Source organism: Eschrichtius robustus, chromosome 8 (genome assembly GCF_028021215.1).
Source record: "Eschrichtius robustus isolate mEscRob2 chromosome 8, mEscRob2.pri, whole genome shotgun sequence".
In the NCBI taxonomy this organism is placed as follows: domain Eukaryota; kingdom Metazoa; phylum Chordata; class Mammalia; order Artiodactyla; family Eschrichtiidae; genus Eschrichtius; species Eschrichtius robustus.
In genome coordinates, this window is record NC_090831.1 from 2,333,045 (window position 1) to 2,354,434 (window position 21,390).

The window sequence follows — 21,390 nt, forward strand, 5'->3', positions numbered from 1 at the left end:
CCCTTATGAGAGACTTCAAAGTATATCTGTTATAAATCATATAAACTATACGAAATAACACATATCATATATTACAGGAAAAACTATGTAACAAAAATGAAGTGTGACTGATTACAAAGTTTAAACAAATTATTTGCCTAACAAAGTTAATATAATTTCTCATGAAAATTATGTCTTTCTTTGGATACATGGAACACCGTTTTTTAGCGTATAAAAATGATCAGGAAACCATTAATAAGTCTGCCATTTGTTCTGCATCCCATCTGTGAAAACAATGCTGCATGAGCTTCCTATTGCTTCCAATGGTATATTAACTTCTTAAGCCACAAACTTCGTGGCTTAAAATAACACAAATGTAGTACCTCACAGTTGTGGAGATCAGACGTTCAAAGTGAGTCTTGCAAGGCTGGAATCAAGGTACATTCACTCTGGAAGTGCCAGGCTCCAGAGACCTGCCACGTCCTCGGCTTGTGGCCCCTACCCCACCCTCTCTTTTCACTGCCACATCTCCTTTTTCTGCCTTTGGCTGTCCTGCCTTCCTCTTTAAGGACCCCTGTGACTGCACTGGGCCCACGCTAGTAATTCAGGAGAGTCTCTCCTTCTCAAGATCTTAATTACACCCGCAAAACCTGCTACTGTAGGGTAACATATTCAGAAGCTCTGGAGGTGAGACACGGACATCCTTGAGGACCCTGACTTTGTCTCCATGTGTGGGTCCCAGCCGTGAGATGGAACTTTCACTCAGGCTGTTCTCCTGGCCACTCCACGACCAACTCACCTCTCCAGTCTCAGACCTCAACAGATCAAGCTGCTTTTGGAAAGGGGTTTTAATACAGTGGCAATTCATGCTCCTGTTCACGGGGACGGCAGTGCACCATCAAGAGGATACTCGGAATTTAAAAGCAGTATAGAGTACAATATCATGCTCATTCTCTGAAAACATGATTTCCATACCACCCTGTTTCTATGCACTGTCTTAAATTGATCTGTACATGTCAACATTCCCCTGAAGAAAAAAGATCTTCCCTTACCACTAACCCCTTACAAAGCACTTCACAAAATATAGGCAGGCAGAAATTTTTCTTTAATTAAGAGAGACTAAACATAACAAAATCCCTTTAAAAAAAACCTGTTAAAATATGTAAATATTTGAAAACATTAAGAAATGTTAAAATACAACTAAAATCCCTTCTTACCATATACAATATATTTCAGTTGGAGATTTTTAACGACTTCTTCCACAGTAGGTTTATACTCCAGAAAACACGTGTAAACCCCACTCATGCTCTCCTCGAAGTTCTGGAATACAAGGCTTCCTGTGGAGGTCACTTGTGCAGTGCTGTTTTCTAATAGAGGAATAAGATACAGTGATCAGTAGCTTAAATTACATGAGATTGAGATAAAATAACGAAATATTTTCTAAACAGAGAAAAACCATCCAAATTTACCTACAGAATCATTGAAGGAGTCGGGGCATAGTCATTGTGTCTGGTGGTTCTTGACAGTGGGTGCCAGGATGAACTTGTTAGTGTCAGAATTTCACTAACCAGAGTTCATCAAGTGTGTGGCTGCCTACGTGGTAAGAGACTAACAGTCACACGTACATGACGTGCTCCCGATCTGCTTGTCGCACTGAGATGGCACGATCGGTACTCCTATACATATAATATAGTATACATTTATACATACTGTCAAGTAATTATATTTGTATACATGCATATAAATACTTTATTGACGAGTTATGCTCTCATTAAGCATAAAAAATGTACATGAAAGGGATAAAACAGTGTGTCCAGAACAAAGGCTAACTCAATATAATCACGAACACCTAGGGATTTGTTGTCATTACACAAGGTACTTGGCAAAATCTGGATTACAACCATAAGGGTTGCAGAAGAAAGAAAACAGGAGACTGGATCACTTGACACCCGAAGTCGCACAATCAGAACTGCAGCGCTGGGAGTCAGAACTTGGACGTAAGGTCCCTTGTCACTTCAGCATCCCTTAAGTACCACACTGGGAGAGAGCCATGTTGTGTAACGGGAAAGAAGCCTGATTTAGAGTGTTAGGACTTGGTTTTGAGGTGTGCCTTTCTTTCTCATAAACTGTGTAACCGGGGGTAATCACTTAGTCTTTCTGAAGTCTAGCTCCTTCATTTGCACAACAAAGAATCATAATATATGATAATATATCTCATAGAATTGTTTTTGAATAACAAATACAAGGAATGTTAAAGTACTTGAAAAAGCTATAAATCATTAAGCAATTAAAAATGGTTACTCTCAAAGTTCATAACCATGGGTTTGCATTAGAAAAAATTATTAAATATTAAAACTCACTCAATAATTTAATAAACTATTCATTAGAATTGAAAATATACCTTAATAAATACTCATCTTTTTCTATCTTAAGAAAATAATTTATTGCCTATAACTGTCAAGTTGAAATTTATTTTGAAGAAATGTATTGCTTCAAAATAAGACAAAAGATGAATGTTCTCAGTGAAGAAATTTTCATTATTAATTTTTTCACTAACAATTTGTTGAGTTTCTAGCACATGCAAAGCCCTGTTTCAGATACTGAAGGAGAAATGAATAGATGGATATACCCACCCTCAAGGGATTTACATAGAGCATTATGCCTTGAGAATTCCCATTTCTATATCCTGGATGAAGCTGAAAAATGTGATATAAATTTAGAATACATTTCTATTGTACTGCCTATTTCTTCATGAATATCTTTTGATGAAAGAGTACATATTTATCATAACATGTTGTCTCTTTTTTCGAACAGATTAAGAGGTTTTCAAGTGTTTGCTATACATATATTTCAGCAGACACAAACAGATACATCATAGTAATAAGATAAAAGGTGCCCACAAATTGTAAAGAAATTTTAGAATATCATGTCAGCAATGAAGCTATGCATTCCCTGGCAAAAATTTGAAATAAAATTTCCCCGAACCAGAAGCATTAATAAGTGTATTAATATATATTTGAATGCCTACTACAATGTTAAATATTATGACAGCCAGAAAATCTAGTATCATACAATTTGTAAGAAAACACTCTCTGGCTACCTTCTTATTTTAAAAATTTAAAAGTAGCACACTTTGAAAAGATACCCAGACGATTTCATAGCCAAGAGAAGAACCCACTTAACAAATACCACTTAACAAACAGACTTTTACAAAACTAAGTTTAAATGGGAATTTCAGGATGCCAAGGGATATCACTATAAGATATCACTATAAGAACTCATACAACAGCAGATAGTCAATAAATAATTAAACTGAAGTCAGGACTTCTTTCTCTAGAACTCAGCTTGATCATCTAAAAATTCAGAGTTGGATTAGATTTCTAGAAGCACATGCCTTAGAGCTCTAAAATTATATGGCAAAATTTAAGCACCATTTCATTACAACTTATTTTTAAAAACAGGTTTATACTTTTGGTTTCTACTCAGACATGGAGTGACTATAAGAGCAACAACATCATACAACAATAAGGAAAAAGACAGACAAACTGTCAACCAACAAATTCTCTTGAACCCATCAAACAAATGAAGCAGGTAGGGCAACCAGTAACCCTGAAAACCAGGAATGAACAGGGCCTGCAGGTAGAACCTAGACCTAAGCATTTGCTTCAATGGTCTAAGAACATCTGGCTGAAAGTTTTCAATGAATTGCTAAAAGCCAAGTGTTGTCCAGTGTGAGCACGTGACGCCTCCGAGGACCATGGATGGGGGCAGGGGGAGCGCAAAGGCAGCTGCACCCTCTTACAGGCTCTACCTTCACGAAAACCTCTGGGTGTTCAAGGGAAGGTCAGGGGAACCCTGAGCAAGATTCCCACAGGGTACTGGCTAGAGGAGGGGCCGGCACAGGGTACTGGCTAAGGAGGGGGCCGGCAGCCCTGCCAAACCTCCACCCTTGCCCATTTCTCCTACCTCCTGGTGAGGAGCAATGCTTTAACCTACAAGGGAGAAAAAACAAAAATGGTCACTGAGGGCACTGTGGAAACATGTTACCACTAGGGAAGGAAACAGGAAGAAAAAAACTCATTCTTCAGGAAGTCAGCAAGAAGTACTAGGCCAACACTAAAACCAGCAGACACGCTGAAACACTTCTAAAGGCCACACCCACAAGATCCAGTGACACCACACCTGCCAAAGACTAATGCTGAATCAGAACACTAGAGACTGCCCCTCTCTCCCAACTGCCCATCACTAATAAGAGTCTAGAAAAATGCAGTGAAATCAAGCTAGGAGAGCTGCAAGAAATATTCTCTCTAGAGGAAGCAAAAAAGGAGAAACCAAAGCCAAAGATGAGACACTGGAGAAAAATAAGTTTTCAGTAACCACAGCAATAACCAATATCAAAGCCAGACAATTCCTGACTATTTTAACACAAACTCCCAATATTAAAGGCTTAATAATATTTTTAAAAGTGTTCATCTCAAATATAAAAATAATTATCTCAATATTTACTATCTTATTCAAGATGTTCTTAAAAAATTAAGAAGCATACAGAAAGGTAAGAAATGGCACATTTCCAAAATACCAAGCAATGACACAGATGTCAGAAGTATCAGTTTAAAATAACGAGGAAAAATGTATTAAATAATTTAATGGAAAATGTAGAAAGCATGCAAGATCAGATAGGTGATTTCAGCAGAGTCTGAAACCATAAGAAATAATCAAATGGAAATGTTAGAACTAAAACCAAACCAAAAAAACAAAAACTATAAAAAAAGAACACAGGAACACAGATGAAGTCTTCCTTCAATGAGCTCATAAAGAGGCTTGACACAGCTAAGAAAAGAATCAATGACTTGAAGATAGATCAAAAGAAATTTACCCAAAGAGAAAAAGCAACAACAACAAAAGCAAAACAACACCAAGAAGAATGAATCCAAGAGCTATGGAACAATTTCAAACAGTGTTACATAAGGGTGATAGAAATCTCAGAAGGAGCAGAGAGACAGGATGAAGCAGAAGAAATATTGGAAGATATAATGGCTGACAATTTTCAAAAATTAATGACAAACCAAAACTACAGATCCAAGAAGCTTATAGAACACCAAGCAGAATAATACAAATAACCAAAAAAAAAAATGCATTTAGTATTCAAATCACAAAGTGAAAGGGAAAGAAAATATCTTGAAATTAATCAGAAAAATATGGCACACTGCCTACAGAGGGACAAGGACTATTTTATAGCAGCCTTCTCACGAGAAACTATGCAAGCAGAAAGAATACAGAATGCCATCTTTGGAATGTTGAAAGAAAAAAACTGCCAATCCAGAATTCTACAACCAGCAAAAGAAAAAGATAAGCAAACTTTACCCAAAGCACACAGAAAGGAAATAATAAAGTCAGAAATCAATGAAACTGAAAACAGAAAAATACCAGAGAAAAATAACTCAAAAGCTGGTCCCTTGAAATGACTGATAAAATTGTTAACCCTGTAGCCAGAGAGACCAAAATGAAAGAGAAAAGACACATCCAATATCAGGAGTGAATGAGAGCACATCATAGAGACCCTGGATATATCAAAAAGATAACAAGAAAATATCACAAACTATGCACATTAATTCGACAAGTTGAAAAATATCTAAGTTGGACAAATTCCTTGAAAGACACAAACTACAAAAAGTCACAAAATGGTGAGAAGCGAAACTCCTAGTCCTACCTCATTTAGATTATTATCTGTGAACCCTGAAGCCAGACTTCAAAGGCACCTGACTTCAGGAAAGTACCTTGTTCTCTCAATGCCTCTGTTTTCCACATATAAAAGGGAGAAAAATGACTGTACTTACTGCAAAGAGCTGTTGTGAAACTTAAATGATTAGTATGTGTAAATTGCTTAGAACAGAATCTGCTATATGATAAAAGTATACATGTTGATTATTTTTATAAAATTCAAACTAAAAACACTAAAGTAAAAATATGCTTGCAGAATATATCCATACATGTATATCTATATTTATATATATTTAAATATGTGCATTTACTACATGTGTGAATACACACGTACATAGATATATGTATGTATTTGTGCGTGTGTATTCATACACGTAGTAAATGCATAAAGAAAAGCTAAGGAATAATATTGTAAAAGTTCAGGATAATGTTTACCTAAGAGGGGCTGGGGACAGAAGAATGGGATTTTTCAACGTTAGAAGGTTCAACAGTCATGATAATGGTATATCTTGGCTTCTATAGCAAGCTCAAGGATGTCTGTTTTATTACGCTTCACAACTTGCATATCTGTTATACAGATTTGTATTTATCAGATGTTTCATAATAAAAATATTAAGGTAGAGTAAGATATAATCTATTATCTCATTTTTTAAAAAACATAATAAGGATACAGTTACAGGGTAAAGCTCAACGTGTGTGTTTGTGTGTGTGTGTGTGTGTGTGTGTGTGTGTGCTTATACAGGTTTGTGTGAACATTTAAAAAAGTGGGAAAGTCCACACACCAAAAAGAGCTAATTCATCAGAATGGTATTAGGGTTGAAGTAAGAGGTACAGGCCTTGCTGCAATAAATGCTTTACCTTTGTAAACCAAAAACGTTGGAAGAGAGACAGACAGAAGAGGGCGGCAGTGGGGGTGAGAGGAAGAGAGCCTAGCAAGTCTAAGACTTGGTCCCCACACTGTACAACCATCTAAACAACCTGGATGCTTCTCCCCAAAGGGAGGCGCAAGTACGTAACTACATGTTTCTTTGGTTCAACTGCAGGGGAACTATCTTTGGAATATCCATAAAAAGATAACAAAAGTACAGTGTAGCTTAACTTAGAGTCCAAAAAGCTTCTCTGTTTTTCAAGCTTTAATAAAATTAGACATTTTCCACGTCTCTCTGCAATTACAGTGATAGTACTGAGCTGTAAAGCTGGCAGACAGCAAACTATGATGTGACACTGCACTGAAAACACAACTGTAATCATGACGTCAGAATACCAGGATTTTCTGAGAATAGTCTTTATAAATACAAAACCATTGCATCTATATGATTTTATCCTTACCTGGAAACAGTTACGTTTTTGAACATCTGTTTTCCATTATGAAAGTGAGTAATATAAAATGTCACTTCTAGTTAAAGGATTCAAAATTCACTTACATATTATACTTTTCAATACAAGCTGCAAGACCTGGCCTGGCATCTCAGAGAAGAGCATATTTCACATCTCAATTTTCAAATCAAAGGAGTAACAAATTACAACACAACAAATCAATACTTAAATGCTTCTATTTTTGAACTCACAGAGTTTTAATAACAAATGTAAAATATATTTAATATACATGCTTGCATTATGTTATTTGTTATTAGAAAGCAATAAAAATAAAGACTGATTTTATTTTCAATATTGGATACCTTTACTCCTGGCCCCCTTCGCTGATTTGTATTAACCGCCTAGCCTCTCAGGACCTCTGTCCCTGACCTCTGCTGACCCCCTCCTACACTCTAGGACTGCAGCCAGGCAGAGCTCACGCTGCTCGGTGCACCTCCTGAAAAGCTGGGCACAACGGCAGCCAACAGGTAGTCGCTCACCTAGAGCCGAGTAACTCGCTTTGGAGACGCACCACCTAAACTAAAGAGTGAAGTAACTCTTGAAGCCTTGAGCTATTTTAGAATCAACATAAATATTATAGCAATGTACAACTTAGATTGTTCAACTATATAAAATATGAATTAAAACATATTTAAAAATAAATATTTCTTATAAATGTTTCTTCAGCAAGTCTTTGTATGAATATACTGCTTTCCTCCATCCAGGTCTACAAAATAAACCTGTAGTTTTCATCCACAAGCACTATCTCAAAACACCAATAAGGGAAAAAAAGGAGAAGAAGGAAGGAAGGAAAGGAGGGAAGGAAGGAGGAAGGGAGGGAGGGAAGGAAAAGAAAGAGAAAGAAAACATTGTGAATAGAGCAATAAAGAAAAACTTCCACAGAAGATATGCAAAAGGTACTTCCTTGAACAGATATTAAGGATGAAAACTCATTATCTGAATTTTCAGCAAGGCTGAAAACAAAAACAGCTAAGCTGATTGATATTTTTTATACTACACTGCAAAAACAAATCAGCTTTTAGCAAATGAGATATCAGAATACAAGTAAGATGGGCATTTCAAAATAACAAAATAAGAAGCTGAATGGAGAAAATGTTGATCAAATTAATCATAGCAATAGTAATCTCTATGTGGAAAAATGTACCTTCATGAGAATAAGACCTTGTTTTCTCAAAAATCTGAAACCTGTAAGGCTAATATTCAGATGTGTCTCAAGTCCATCTTCTCCTCTGGATGAGTACCCAAGGATTAAACTTCCTCTTTTGTAAGCACAGCATCAGTAACATATTATTACACAGCTACCGCCAAACCATGCAGTATATTTAAGAGCATGTTTTTCATACTAAAATACTGAATGTTAAATTTAGTCATTTTTTTCAAAATGGATATTAATATTTAGGTTAAGTTAAAATATAATCCATACTGTCTGGTCAGGATTTTAATCAGAGTGAAATATAAGATAAAAGATATAAAATCGTAACTACTAATAAAGTCTCAAGTTGCCCCTATGTGGGGCTATATAAAACAAACAAAACCATAGTTTTAAACCTAGAGCTCAAAGTGCTCATTTGTATTTTTAACAAAAGCCAGAATCATATTTGCTTCTTCATACATACTTTGCTAACAAAAGTCTAACTGAGGTAACCAAAATGATTTTATGAATTTTACAATAAAAAAGGAAAATTTTTTGAAATACAGATGCTTAGAGAATTCTCCAGTTTAATCATCCAGTGTGTCTCTATTCCAAATTAAGATCTGTAAAAAATGGTCACGCCATCTACATTGTTAGATTCTAACTCCAAAAAGAAATCGCAAGAAAAAGAAGTGGGCTAATACATAAATGTATATGAGATACAAATATTCTTTTTGTTCTGAGTACATTTCATACATATCATTTTTAATTATAACAACTGAAACAGAAGCCCACCTGAAATGATTTTTCCTTTCGGCCCATGCCACTGGAATGATGGGTCTATGAGTTCGGAATTCCGCAGTCGTTGGGTTACACATAACACGTGTGGACTCTTTTGATGGAGCATAACATATACTTTCACTGAAAATAAATATTAAAATGTTCCAATAATATTTTATGTTCGTTCACGATCTATAATGGCTTACATTTTTGTAGTCTGGGTTACATGTTTTCAGAAGTTTTCTTTGGATTATTGCTATTGCTTGGTAAGAACTAAATTTCATTGCATTCCATATAACTAACTTTCAAAAACATACACTTATTTTATTTGCGTATGCTAGTGTATCTTAATCTCAGCATTATGCATTGGTCTTTTTATTCAGGGTTCATATACCAACTTACTTTGTTCTCATAAAATTATTTTAATTACAAAGTATTAAGATAATTCTATATCTATACTTCATCTGTTTTGCAAAGACACCAAACCTGAAAGAAATTGACAAGATAAATTTGTTTAGATTAGGGAACAATACATTACTCACAATGATGTAACATAACACAGTGTACTGAATTTTAAAATTGTAATGTGATTAAAAAATTGACAAATATGTGCTTTGATTGATTTTAATTATTAAGCATTTTTCCCACTTTGCTTTAAAATTTAGAGCACTGCTCATTAAACAAGCAAAAATAGTATTCTCTAGGAGATACAAAAGGAACACAGTAAAGGTTCAATTGTTTTGCATTTACTCATAAGGAAGCTTTTAGAAAAGCTTCTAGCAACTTCTCAGTAATCCCATGGCAACACTTCACTAATCAACCATATACTAAGATTTTTGTGTTCCAGTAAAATAAAAATTGTTTCTACGAGAATCAAAATTCTCCTTAACTTTAAAGAAACTGTCTCTAAACTTTCACCATACAACATCATGTTTATTGAATGTAGCTTTTAGATAGCTACCCTTACTTAGGTTAAGAAAGTTCCCCTCAACTCTTGGTAATTTGTTTTCCTGGGACACTTGCACCTATATTCATAAATGTAACTGCATATAATTTTCTTATATTATCCTTTGTCTTCTTCCAATTTCAGTACAAATTTGTTATTTAGTGTTTAGCACTATTAAGTTAGGCATCTAAGATTATAATAGCCACATAAAATGAATTAGGCAGATTTCCTTCTATAAATTTTCTCTGAAAGAATATGTAAAGTGTTTTTGTCCTTGGAAACTATATAGCCTGGTACTTATTTTTTGGCAAGGGAGGAAGTAACAAAACAAATTTCCAATTAACAATCTGAAGAATTTAATTATTAGTTTACTAAGTAATTTAATCAAGTCTGTTTTAGAAACTTATATTTTAGTAGAGTTATTCACTGTAAGTTTATTATATAAAATTATTCAGAATACTAAGTTCTGATTTTTAAATCTCACCATATCTTAATTTATTCATAATATTTTTGTACTTTCATTATTCTCTTATGAAACAATTACCAAAACTCTGTCTACTAATTGCTCCAAAGGCAGCTTTTGGTTCCATTCAATCTATTATTCTTCTCTGGTCTCTTTCATTAATTTCTCCTCTTATTTTATTTCCTACTCACCTCAGTTTAAATGTTTCTTCTTTTTTCTACTTTTAATAAATGCTTATTGTATTAACGTGTCATTCCTCAGCACGACTTACTGGCCCTTTTATAAGGACACAAGTCATATTGGATTTGGGTCTACCCTAATGACCTCATTTTAACTTGATTACTTCTATAAAGACGCTGTCTCCAAATAAGTTCACTTTCTGGGGAACTGAGGATTAGGACTCAAACATATGATTTTAGGGAGAAGCATGATTCAGTCCATCACACTGAGATTCAGTTGTTTTTCTTAACTGAAATGTTAATTCATTTTAAGGATAAATTTAAGCACATCTAATAAAAAGGGAGGTTAGTTATATATGACTGTTTTATAATTTAGGTTTAAAAGCTGTAGTTTTAAAACAAAAGCTGTGATAAAAGTTGTGATATCAGTGAAAATGGCAGAGTAAAGAACTCCAAAAATCATCCCCTTCATAAAGGTAATAAGAAAATGGCACATATTGTTAGAATCAACGTTTTCAGAACTCTGGAAATTAATCAAAGACTTGCAGCAACCACGAAAAATGTACTCAGGAAAAGCAACTGAATCTCGGTGTCATGGCCTGAATTATGCTTCTCCCTAAAGTCATATGTTTAAGTCCTAATTCCCAGTTCCCCAGAAAGTGAACTTATTTGGAGATAGAGTTTTTATAGAAGTAACCAAGTTAAAATGAGGTCATCAGGGTAGGCCCAAATCCAATATGACTGGTGTCCTTATAAAAAGGGGAAATTTGGACACACAGACAAACACAGAGGAAAACAATGTGAAGAGATACAGGGAGAAGATGGCCATCTCCAAGCCAAGGAAGGAGAACTGGAGCAGGTCCTTGCCCTACTGCCCTAGAAGGACCCACCCAAGCCTCCATGATTGGACTTCTATCCTCCAAAACTGTGAGACAACACATTTCTGTTGTTTAACCTGCCAGGTCTGTGGTAATTTGTTATGGTAGCCCTAGCAAATACACCTGGTAAAAACAGTGAGCTTGTAGCACTTTAAGTTGCTGTATACCCATTAGAATGAGCAGCCTGGCAGCCACTAGAGGGGCAGATGGGGTTAGGTGGACTTCAGTGCCTCCTTCCCAGAGAATTGTCATTATTTCACCTTTCTGGCAGTGTCCTGGAAGACACCATGCACAAAGCTATCTTTACATGACCTAACTTGGAGCACACCCACTGTAAAAAGCCTTTTCCCCAAGAGTCCTTGTCAAAAATAACTAGAGCTTGCCACTTAACTTTGTAAATGCCTGAAGCAGTGGGAGTAAACATCAGCTTAACCAAAAGTTTAAGAGGAAAAGCTGGGTAATGACATGTCAATGGGAGCTTTGAAAACTTCTGACACGTTCCTAGGAAAATAGAAGGGCATGTGCATGCACAGAGTAGGCCACGTGGCCAAGACTGGGCATGCTCAGTAAAGAATGAGAGGCCTTAAAGTTCTCACCTCTGGCTGAAATTGAGCCTCTGTACAGCAGAAAGTGAAGGATATGGTGGAGTTGTCAACTGCCTGGCTAAATGTTTAAGGTAAGCCATGACAAGCTCACAAGGATTCTCAGAAAATACTAGGAGACTAACTGGTTCAGGTGTTTAATGAAATCTCTGTTGAACCATTAGCCTAACTAAGCTAACTAAGCAAAGACTTCAGTGGCCACACATGACAAAGAATACAGAATTTAAAGAGAATTAGTTCAGAAAAGTCACTAAACAAATGCTACAGGAATACCTCATTTTACTGCACTTCGCTTTACTGTACCTCACAGATTTTGCATTTTTTACCATCAATGGTTTGTAGCAATCCTGAGTTTCAGATGATGGTTAGCATTTTTTAGCAATAAAGTATTTTTTAATTAAGGTACATACATTGGTTTTTAATCAAATGCCTTTGCACACTTAATAGACTGCAGTACAATGTAAACATAACTTTTATAGGCACTGGGAAACCAAAAAAATTCATGTGCCTTACTTTATTGTGATACTCACTTTATTGTGATGGCCTGTAACTGAACCTGCAATATCTCTGAGTATGCCTGTACAACAAAAAGCAACTACATAAATACATAGAAAGGGGGAAGAATCTGATTTCCAGAGTACTACATAATATTCCCTACAAAGTCCAGTTTTCAACCAAAAACATGAGTCACGCAAAAAAACAAGAAAGTATAGTCATAGGCAGCAAAAAAAGCAACTAATAGAAACTGTCCCTGAGGAAAGCCAAATTTTGGAGTTACTGGACAAAGACTTTAAATCAGTTATTTTAAATATGATCAAAGAACATCATGCCTAAAGTACTAAAAAAGTATGAAAATGATGTCTCTCCAAACAGAAACTATCAATAAAGGGATAGAAATTATAAAAAAAGATCCAAAGAGAAATTCCGGATTAAAAAGTACAGTAACAAATGAAAATTCACAGTAAAGAATCAATAGCAGATCTCAACAGACACAAGAAAGAATCAGCAAACTTTACACCAGTGTGGGATTTATCCAATCTGAGAAAAAGAAAAATAGAAAGATAAGTGAAGATAAATCAACAGTACTCAGAGACCTTTGGGAAACCATCAAGCATGCCAGTATATGCATAAAAGTCCCATGGAAGAGTGGAGAGAAAGAGCCAGAAAGAATATTTGAAGGAATAATAGCAAAAACTTCCCAAAATTGATGAAAAACATGAATCCACACATCAAACAAGCCCAATGAACTCAAACTAGGATACCTTCAAAGAGATCCACACCTTAGGCACATCATAATCAACTGTGAAAATCCAGAAACAAAGAATCTTGAAAGCAGCAAGAGAGAAGCAACTCATGACATAATATGGTCCTCAATAAAATTAGCTTACTTCTCATCAGAAACCATAATGAAATAGAAAGTTTGAATAGATCTAAAACAAGTAAAGTGATTGAATAAAAAAAAAAAACTTCCCACAAGGAAAAGCCCAGCACCAGTTGAATTCACTTGTGAATACTACCAAACAAGTAGAATTAACAATACTTCTCAAACTTCCAAAAAACAGAAGAGGAGGGAACACACTCCAAATCATTTTATGAAGCCACTATTGCCCTAAAACCAAAATCTGACAAAGACAACACAAGAAATCTACAGACCACTTTTCCTTATGAATATGTACATGATAATCTTCAAAATACTAGCAACCAAATCCAGCAACATGAAAAAGGATTATACATCACAATCAACTCAGATTCATTCCAGAAATGCAAGGCTAGTTCAAAATACAAAAATCAATCAGTGTAATACCTTATCATATCAATAGAATAATGGACAAAAACCACTGATCCTCTCAATATATGCAGAAAAATCATTTGACAAAATCCAATACCCTTTCACAATAAAAGCACTCAACAAACTAGGAACAGAAGGTAACTCTCTTAATCTGATAAAGGGCATCTACAAAAATTCACAGCTAACATAATACTTAATAGTGAAAACTGAAATCTTTCCCAGGCCCCCAAGGTCAGGAACAAAACAAAGATATCTGTTAACATCAATATTGAACTGGAGGTTCTACCTGGAGCAACTAGCAAGGAAAAATAGGCAGACTATAAAAGAAGAAATAAAACTACCTCCATTTGCAGATGACATGATATTATATATAGGAAATTTTAAGGAATAACTCCCCCTACCCCCCATTTAAAAAATGAGAGCTATAAATGATTTGGCAAGATGACAGGATATAATATCCATTTGCAAATCTCAATTGTATTTCTATACAGTAGCAATGAGAAATCCAAACACTAAATTGATAAAAACATTATATTTACAGTATCATCAAAAAGAATAAAATATTTAGGGATACATTTAACAAAAGTAGTACAAGAAGACTCATACACTGAAAACTGTAAAACATCATTGAGGGAAAATAAAGAATACCTAAATAAATGAAAAGACACTCCATGTTTATGAATTGGAAGACTGTAGAGTGTTAAGGTGGTAATACTCCCAAAATTGATCAACAGATTCACTACAATCCCTATAAAAATCCCAATGGGCTTTTATTTCAAAAATTGACAAAGCTGATTCTAGAATAACACGAACTTTCAAAGGACCCAGGGTAGCCAAAACAATCTTGAAAAAGAGCAAATGTGAAGTACTCACACTTGATAATTTCAAAACTTATTATAAAGCAACAGCAATCAAGATAGTGTGGTACTAGTGTAAGGAAAGACATATATATCAAAGGAATAGAATTGAGAGTCCATAAAGAAAACTCATACATCTATGGCAAACTGCTCTTCAACAAGAGCACCAAGACATTAGATAGAGAAGGAAAAGTTTCTTAAACAAATGATGCTGGAACAAGTGGATATCCACATGCAAAAGAATGAAGTTTGATCCCTACTGCATACCATATGCAAAAATTAATTCAAAATGGATCAAAGATGTAAATGTAAGCACTAAAACTATGAAATTCTTTTAAAAAAATGTAGGAGTAACACTTTGTGGCTGCTGATTAAGCAATCACTTCTGATACATGACTCCTAAAGCACCAATACAAAAGAAAAATTAGAAATCAGACTTTATCAAAGTTTAAAATGTGTGCTTTGAAGAACACTATCAAGAAATGAAAACACAATCTATAGAACAGAAGAAAATATTTGCAAATCCAACATCTGATAAGGGCCTAGTATCCAGAACATATTTAAAAAAACAAAAACAAAACTCTTCCATCTCAGTAATATAAAAGACAGCCAAATTAAAAATTGGGTAAAGAACTTGAACAGGCGTTTCTGTAAAGAAGACATCCAAATGGTCAATAAACACATGAAAAGAGGTTCCACATCATTAGTCATTAGGAAAATGCAAATAAAAAGCACAATGAGAATCCACTTCACATACACTAGGATGGCTAAAATTTTAAAAGATGGACAATAATAAATGTTAATATGGATGTTGGGAAATTTGAATCCTCGTAAATTTCTGGTGTCAAAGTACAATAGTTCAGGTTCTTTGAAAAATTGTTTGGCAGTTCCTCAAAATGTTAAACATAGAGTTACCATATATCCCAGCAATTTTACTCCTAGGTATACTGAAAACGTATGTTCACACAGAAACTTGTCCAGAAATGTTCATAACAGCACTATTCAAAATAGCCAAAAAGTGGAAAATTCCTAAGTATCCATCAATTGATGGATACACAATTGTAGTATATCCATTCAATGGAATATTATTCATCCATAAAAATGAATGATACATTCTATAACATAAATGAACCTTGAAAACATCCTACAAAGTGAAAGAAGCCACACACAAAACACCACATAGTGTATGATTCCACTTATATGAAATATCCAGAATGGGCAAATTCATGGAGACAGAAAGTAGATTAGTGCTTTCCAGGGACTAGAGTGTGATTGCTTAATGGGTACGGTGTTTCTTTTTAGAGGGATGAAAATGTTATGGAATTACATAGTGCTGATGGATTCAGAACCTGGTCAATATACTAAAAACTACTCGATTGTATACTTTACAGAAAGAATTTTGAGGCATGTGAATTTACCTCAATTAAAAATATATATACACAAAAAAAGTTGTAGATGCTAAGCCTCATGTTACTACTGCAAAATCTTATTAACCCAAAATCTTTATGATATATAGATCCCATTTAAAAAAAGTTTTAGCATAAGAACTGCATATGGGGACTTCCCTGGTGGTGTAGTGGTTGGGAGTCCGCCTGCCAATGCAGGGGACACGGGTTCGATCCCTGGTCCAGGAAGATCCCACGTGCCACGGAGCAACTAAGCCCGTGCGCCACAACTACTGAGCCTGCACTCTAGAGCCCACAAGCCACAACTGCTGAGCCCGTGTGACACAACTACTGAAGCCCATGCGCCTAGAGCCCGTGCTCCACAAGGGAAGCCACCACAATGAGAAGCCCACGCACCACAACAAAGAGTAGCCCCTTCTCGCCACAACTAGAGAAAGCCCATGTGCAGCAATGAAGACCCAACGAAGCCAAAAATTAATTAATTAATTAATTAATTAATTAATTTTTTAAAAAAGTGTTTTAAAAAAAGAACTGCATACATTTAATGTTATGTTTATTATACAATAACAAGCAAAAACACTGTAGACAACTTTAATTAGATAACTTTTAGAAATAATTATTTTTTGCACACTTAAGCAGTTACAGCAAACAGAATTAAACTATATGAATCTAACTCTGTGGAAACAACTTTAATCCATTTCCATAGAGGAAAAGGGCCATAGGAAACTAGGATAACTGGGGAACACTAGCCTTTTGCAAAAGATTGATAAGATTTAAACAAATGCCAATTACTTTCTTACAATTACTGAAAATCTATTTATTAATACCTGGAAAATTTGGTGATCCCACTATTTTCATTGAATCTTGGGTAAAGCGAATACCTCTTGGCAATCCAGCCAAATATCCAACTATCAAAAACAAAAAGAACAGAATTAATCAACAGTCTGGCTCATTACAAATTTCAAGACATTCGAACAGGATAGTATCACAGTATATTTGATGTTTGTTGAAGGGAAGCCATAAATCAATATCCTTTGATATCTGGTATCTCTGTTCCAGCTCTACTCCCTTCATACGCTCCAATGAAATTAACATACCCACCGCTTTCCCTATTATGTCTCACCTTCAGCTTTCTCTACATCCACTTAGAATACTCTCATTTTTAAAAGTCCAAATCCCCACCCTTCAAGACCCAAATCACAAGTCCCTGCTCCCTCAAACCTTCTGTTTGTCCTCATTTCTTACCTCTTTAGTACATCATCAGCAACACTCACTCTACATTGTAATACAGTTCCTCATGCACAGACATAATTTTCCTTATTTGACTATAAGCTCAATAGTAGGATCAGTGTTTATGTCAACTTATCGAGAATCGATATCTTTTGACTGCCTTCATCCAATTCCCCTCAATCCCGCCTCTGGTAACCACAAATCTGATCTCTTTTTCCATGAGTTTGTTTTTGAAATATAATTGTCCCACAACACTTTGTTAGTTCCTGTTATACAACATAGTGCTTTTGTTTTTATACATTTCAAAATGATCACCACAGTTAGTCTAGTTATAAGTCATCATACAAAGACGTTACATTGCTATTGACTATATTCCCCACACTGTACATTTCATACTTGTGACTCATTTATATTGCAACTGGAAGTTTGTACTGCTTAATCTCTCTCACCTACTTCTTCCCTCCCCTTTGGCAAACACCTGCTTGTTCTCTATCTATAACTCTGTTTATGTTTTGATATGTTTGTTTATTTGTTTCTTTAGATTCCACATATAAGTGAAATCATGAGGCATTTGTCCTTCTCTTATTTCACTTAGCATAATACCCTCTAGGTCCTTCCATGTTGTCACAAATGGCAAGATTTCATTATTTTTTTATGGCTGAGTAAGAGTCCACTGTATGTACCTATTATCTTCATTACCCATTCATTTATTGATGGGCAACTTAGGTTGCTCCCATATCTTGGCTACTGTAAATAATGCTACAATGAACACAGGGATGCATATATCTTTTCTAATTAGTGTTTTTGTTTTCTTCAGATAAATCCTAGGAGTGATATTGTTGGATCATATGGTAGCTCTATTTTTAATTTTTTGAGGACCTCCATACTTTTCTCCATGGTGGCTGCATCAATTTACATTCCCACCAACAGTGCAGGAGGGTTCCCTTTTCTCCACACCCTCTCCAGCACTTGTTATTTGTTGCCTTTTTGATAATAGCTATTCTAACAGGTGTGAGAATAGTATCTCATTGTGGTTCAGACTTGCATTTCCCTGATGATTAGTGATGTTGAGCATCTTTTTCACGTGCCTATTGGCCATCTGTATGTCTTCCCTTGGAAAAAGGTCTATTCAGATCCTCTGCCCATTTTTTAACTAGACTGCTGTTTTTTGATGTTGAGTTGTATGAGTTGTTTGTATATTTTGGATATTAACCCCTTAGAGGATATATTCTTTGCAAATATCTTCTCCCATTCAGTAGGTGGCAGTCAAAACGTACAACTTTCCAGTCATAAGATAAGTACATACTTGGCATGTAATAAACCATATGATAATATAAATTATGATGATAAACATATGATTAATATAATTAACACTGCTGTATGTGTTTACATATGAATTGTTAAGAGAGTTGACCCTAAGAGTTCTCAACGCAGGAAAAAAAAATTTTTTTCTATTTCTTTAATTTTGTACCCATATAAGATGATGGACACTCCCTCAACTTATTGTGATAATCACTTCATGATGTATGTAAATCAAATCCTTATGTTGTACACCTTAAAATTATACAGTGCTGTATGTCACTTATACTTCAATAAAACTGGAAGAAAAAAGTATGTTCCTTAAACCTGGAGGACACAGGGATGGGAAGCAGAAGAGGAAGGTAGGGCCAGACTGGGAAGGTCTTTGTAAGCCAGGCTTTGACTCTGCAAAAACCAGCAAGCAAATAAAAGACTTAATCAAGAAAAAAATAATCCGTCAAGCACTATACCTTGCACATAGCAAATATTAAATAATAATTGTTGAATATGGTATATTCTGATGTTGTTCAGTCCTCGTTGAAAAAGAAAATGTTGATGGACACAGGAGTGTGCACAGGCCAGTGGGAGGAGCAGCACAAAAAATGCAATAAAGCTTAGACCCAAATCCTCTTTGTTGTTAATAGAGCAAAGAAGAGTATGGTATTCAAAGCCAGATGACCTGGATTTAAACCCCAACTTCCACTAACCAGTCTTAGGAAAGTCACTTAAAACTCCAGGAGCTTCAGTTTTCTCACCCGCAAAATGAGACTAAATTCCAGATTTAGAGTTTTTGTAGGAACTGAACGGACTACTGTATAAACTATAAAATGCTACATAAATGTTGCTTCACTATTCATACCTTACATATTAAGATACTGCGGTCTTAGTTTACTTCTTATATCCTCAGGCCTGATCTTGTTCTCGGATCAAAAGACAACACACACACACAGAGTCGTACCTAGCATAAGATCATGGGCCGTGGTCAAGAAGCATCCTTCTCCTACGGGGTAATGAACGGCTATTGGCTAGTCTCTACTTAAACTAGAATGACCTCTGGACTTTGGCATATTTTGTAATGTCTCTTCACTCCATTTCTTTCCATTCTCCTCCTATCCCCTGTCGACCTCCGCAGCCCTTCCTCATTCATATTCTTGGAGGGCTTCTTTACTCATTGCCCCTTTTCTGCACAAATTGTATTTTAAACAAACCTCCTTTGTGCTTTCTATGATTCAATTCTGGGAGACACTTTATTTCTAAAAAGTCTAAAACTTGAACGCAAAATAACGCAGCCAAAACCTTTCTAGTTAAATGACGACCGTTTAATTAAGCACTCCCTTCGGTATCTTAACTCTGTTTTGAAAACATGCGAAAGCATTTCGGATCTCTGAACCAAAAGGAGGAAACAAACGGCGGCAGCAGAATATCAAAACTTTAAGTTCCCAGTATTTCCTGTACGTTATAGCTAAAACCAATAGATGGAGCTCCAGGACCACGGGAAATGACAAAGCGGCGGGATGTCTACTCATTTCGAAATACACTGAAATCCTGAGCCCCGTACGTCGTGGAAAGCTGGCAAAGGACCCGGGGGCTGATACGGGGCTTGTTAATCTCAAGCCTTGAGCTCTGGGTGTTTGAATGACCTCGCCCCCCTACACGACATCAATGTGCCCAGTCCTCCTATTAAATTCAAGAGCGGGACCAGTGATACAGGCTTTCCCATCAGTGGATGCACGTGACACGCAAAAACCTCCGGGAGCCGCGGTCCGGAGCCGCCCTCCGCCGCCTCACCTGACGGGGTCGCCCGCAGCACCAGCGCGGAGAACACCAGGACCACCGCGGCCCGGGAGAGCGGGGAGCCCGCGGCCCGGGACCGCCGCCAGCCCCGCCGCGCCCGGCCGGAGGCCGAGGCCTCCATCCACCCGCCGCCGCCGCCGCCGGCCGACACTCAGCGCAGAAGGTCGTTAGGCGGCTCGCGCCCACCCGCCCGCCAGCGGACCGGAAGGGGGGCCGGAAAAAGGGCCACCACTTCCGGCGGGGCGGGGGCGGGGTTGGTCGTGGAGGCCTGGGGGGCGCGAAGTCGCCCGCCTTGAGGACCCCGCCGTCGCTCAGGCAACCAGGAAAGCATAGGCGACCTGTGGAAGGTTGTGGAGCCGCAGAAGAGTCGCGGGCCGAGGGACGGGCTGGCCGAGTCTGAGCGTTGAGGCCGACTCTGGACCACAGGGCGAGGGTCACGGGAGTGAGGGCTGGTCCAGCCCCAGAGGGCTGCCTGCCTCTCCCGACGTCGGCTGCTGACTACCTACGGATTTATGGGACGCCACTGGGCGATGGATGCAAGGCCCAGCCACCGGGAATGGAAGTGGGCCCTGAGCCCCAGCAAGAGGCTGGGCGGGAAGAAGGAGGCCACAGCCTTAGATGGAATGGACCGCATGCAGCGCTCAGCCCGAAAGATGGTCTTTTATCACCTGAGTTCGGGAAGATGCATAAAACCACCCGTCCACCTACGTGGGCGTTTATAGCCAGAACGTGTTAGAATCCTCTGCGTTTCTGCAGCGGGAAGGATTCACTTCACGTGAAGGGAGCTACGATACAAGTAAATCTTACCCAGTTGGTACAAGTACATAGGAGAATGAAGTTTAAGCAACTGAAGACAGAATGCCCAATAACCCTGTGTAATCGGAAGAAATGAGTGATCCAGGGTGGTCTGAAAGCCATCGCTGGGTGTCCTTCGCTCCAGACGAGGGTTTTCGAACTG

General features: G+C 37.0%; 1 protein-coding gene across 1 annotated transcript in view; it reads right to left on the bottom strand.

Moving 5' to 3' along the window:
* Nucleotides 1-20,553, bottom strand: part of ZPBP (zona pellucida binding protein) — a 94,723-nt gene extending 74,170 nt beyond the window's left edge. The window contains exons 1-4 of the mRNA XM_068550132.1: nucleotides 20,427-20,553; nucleotides 16,937-17,017; nucleotides 9,005-9,130; nucleotides 1,197-1,346 (exon numbers count right to left, since the gene is read on the bottom strand). Coding sequence (XP_068406233.1) covers nucleotides 1,197-1,346; nucleotides 9,005-9,130; nucleotides 16,937-17,017; nucleotides 20,427-20,553 — 484 coding nt within the window. The remainder of the gene's footprint in view (nucleotides 1-1,196; nucleotides 1,347-9,004; nucleotides 9,131-16,936; nucleotides 17,018-20,426) is intronic.
* Nucleotides 20,554-21,390: the final 837 nt, after the last annotated feature.